Raw genomic sequence first — 1,882 nt, 5'->3', positions numbered from 1 at the left:
CAACTGTACTCACATACCTCAACTCATATGCTGATCACTTTCATCTCCGCCCATATATCCACCACAATACCACCGTAACAAACATAGAATATCAATCCCCAAAATGGATTGTCCAGACGGGTCCACCAGCACCCTCCTCTCCTGCTAAATTCGATCTAGTCATCATCTGCAATGGCCATTACAAAGTCCCGCGATACCCCGATATCCCAGGGCTCGGAGCGTGGCTCGATGCACGTAAAGCAACTCACTCCGCATGGTACCGAAACCCTTCGTCCACGCTTGGGAGCACTCTCCTTGTCGTTGGTGGTGGGCCAAGCGGACAGGACATCTGTAATGAATTGCGCTTATCAGGACGCACCGTTTTCCAATCCGTGTCCTCTCCAGAAGGCTTGGGACCTCACGCCCGCAGACGATTATCCCACTTAAGTGACCCTTCGAAAGGCGAAGTAACTTTCTCTGATGGTTCTACCCTATTAAACATCGACCACTGCATCTTCGCTACGGGCTATGAATTTTCGTTTCCCTTCTTTCCACCCCACATTCTCCAACCATCCGTGTCAGATCCCATACCACCATTACCAACAACTCTTCACAACTCGACATACAACATATTTCCCCTCGCAAAACACATTTTTCCTCTCCAAACTGCGTTCCCACCGACCTCCCTCGCGTTTCTGGGACTCTTAATTAGAGTCGCCCCATTCCCACTGGTCGAAGCACAAGCCAAAGCCGTATTGGCTGCCTTTGCCAACCCAGAGAAACTCGATCAAATAGGTGAGGCAGTTGACGTCATGAATCGGTACCAAGAGCTACGCGCACATCTCTGGGACAGCAATTCCGCACCAGGGGATGAGGAGATACAAATCTCCAAATTGTGGCACAGATTTGAACCGTTAGAGCAATTTGAGTATCGGGATCAGATGTGCGCGTTTGCTGGTGATGAAACGCGAGTTGAGAGCTGGGAGGTGGAGATATATTTGAAGAAGAATTTGTTGAGAAAGGTGTGGAATACCCTCGTGAAAACTGGGGAAGCGGAACAGTGCATCAGAGGTGTCGGCAAGGGCGGTAAATCTGAGTGGGTCGAGCTCATGAAATGGATGGTCAAGAAGGGAGAGGAGGAGGATTTGGAGGGAAAGGCGAGGTTGTGATCGAAAGCGCTCAGTAACCTTCGAGGCCCAGGCTGAGAGTCGCTTGTGAAAGCCCAGGTTGACACTTATACCAGCAGATCAGCATTTTATTTTCATTCGAGTGCAAGTGCTACAATGCACACAAATTTTGGTGTAGACAAAGACTTTTCAAAGGTTGGCAGGGAACTTTGCGTTAGAACAAATACATTTCCATGATGTTATTCATTTCACAGAGAGAGTAAAGGTGTCAAACACATCCATCATAGCTCGACGTGAGCAGGGGTATGCACATGAGCCGTCGCTGTCCCTTCAGTTTGCACTGTGTCCGTTGTATGGTGGGCAGCTAGGTCCGTTTTTGTAGGTATCAGAGAGGAGACAACATTTAAAGTTTCGGATGGCAATAGAGTCGGTGTTGAATGTACATGTGAAGAGGGCGTCGACGACGCAGCGGATGCCGCCAGCGACAGACTTGACATGACAGTAGCGATAACTTGCGTTGCCAATCCATCCTCCGACTTCAGCAGTGCCTCGTCACCACTAAAGTCTGGTATAAAACTTGTCCACCACAAAGCCATCCTCAACCCTCGATCCACAAAGCGCTGTTTCAAAATGAACATGACGAGGAGGAGAAAGAACATAAATGTAGATATAATTATAACCCGGTCAAGCCAGTCAGATTTTTCAAGAGCGGTGACGAGGTGCTTGGAGGTGATCATGAAGCTGGAGAGTTTACTGTGTTGAGATGAGGTCGCGGG

At 48.9% G+C, this 1,882-nt stretch overlaps 1 protein-coding gene across 1 annotated transcript in view; it reads right to left on the bottom strand.

Moving 5' to 3' along the window:
- Positions 1 to 1,387: 1,387 nt before the first annotated feature.
- The window catches only part of LACBIDRAFT_327287 (uncharacterized protein), a gene marked incomplete at both ends in the record, with an annotated part of 4,073 nt that continues 3,578 nt past the window's right edge, over positions 1,388 to 1,882 (bottom strand). The window contains one exon of the mRNA XM_001881083.1: positions 1,388 to 1,847. Coding sequence (XP_001881118.1) covers positions 1,388 to 1,847 — 460 coding nt within the window. The remainder of the gene's footprint in view (positions 1,848 to 1,882) is intronic.

The sequence above is a fragment of the Laccaria bicolor genome, genomic scaffold, assembly GCF_000143565.1.
Source record: "Laccaria bicolor S238N-H82 LACBIscaffold_12 genomic scaffold, whole genome shotgun sequence".
NCBI classification, from domain to species: Eukaryota; Fungi; Basidiomycota; class Agaricomycetes; order Agaricales; family Hydnangiaceae; genus Laccaria; species Laccaria bicolor.
This window is presented reverse-complemented; position numbering and strand designations above follow the sequence as displayed.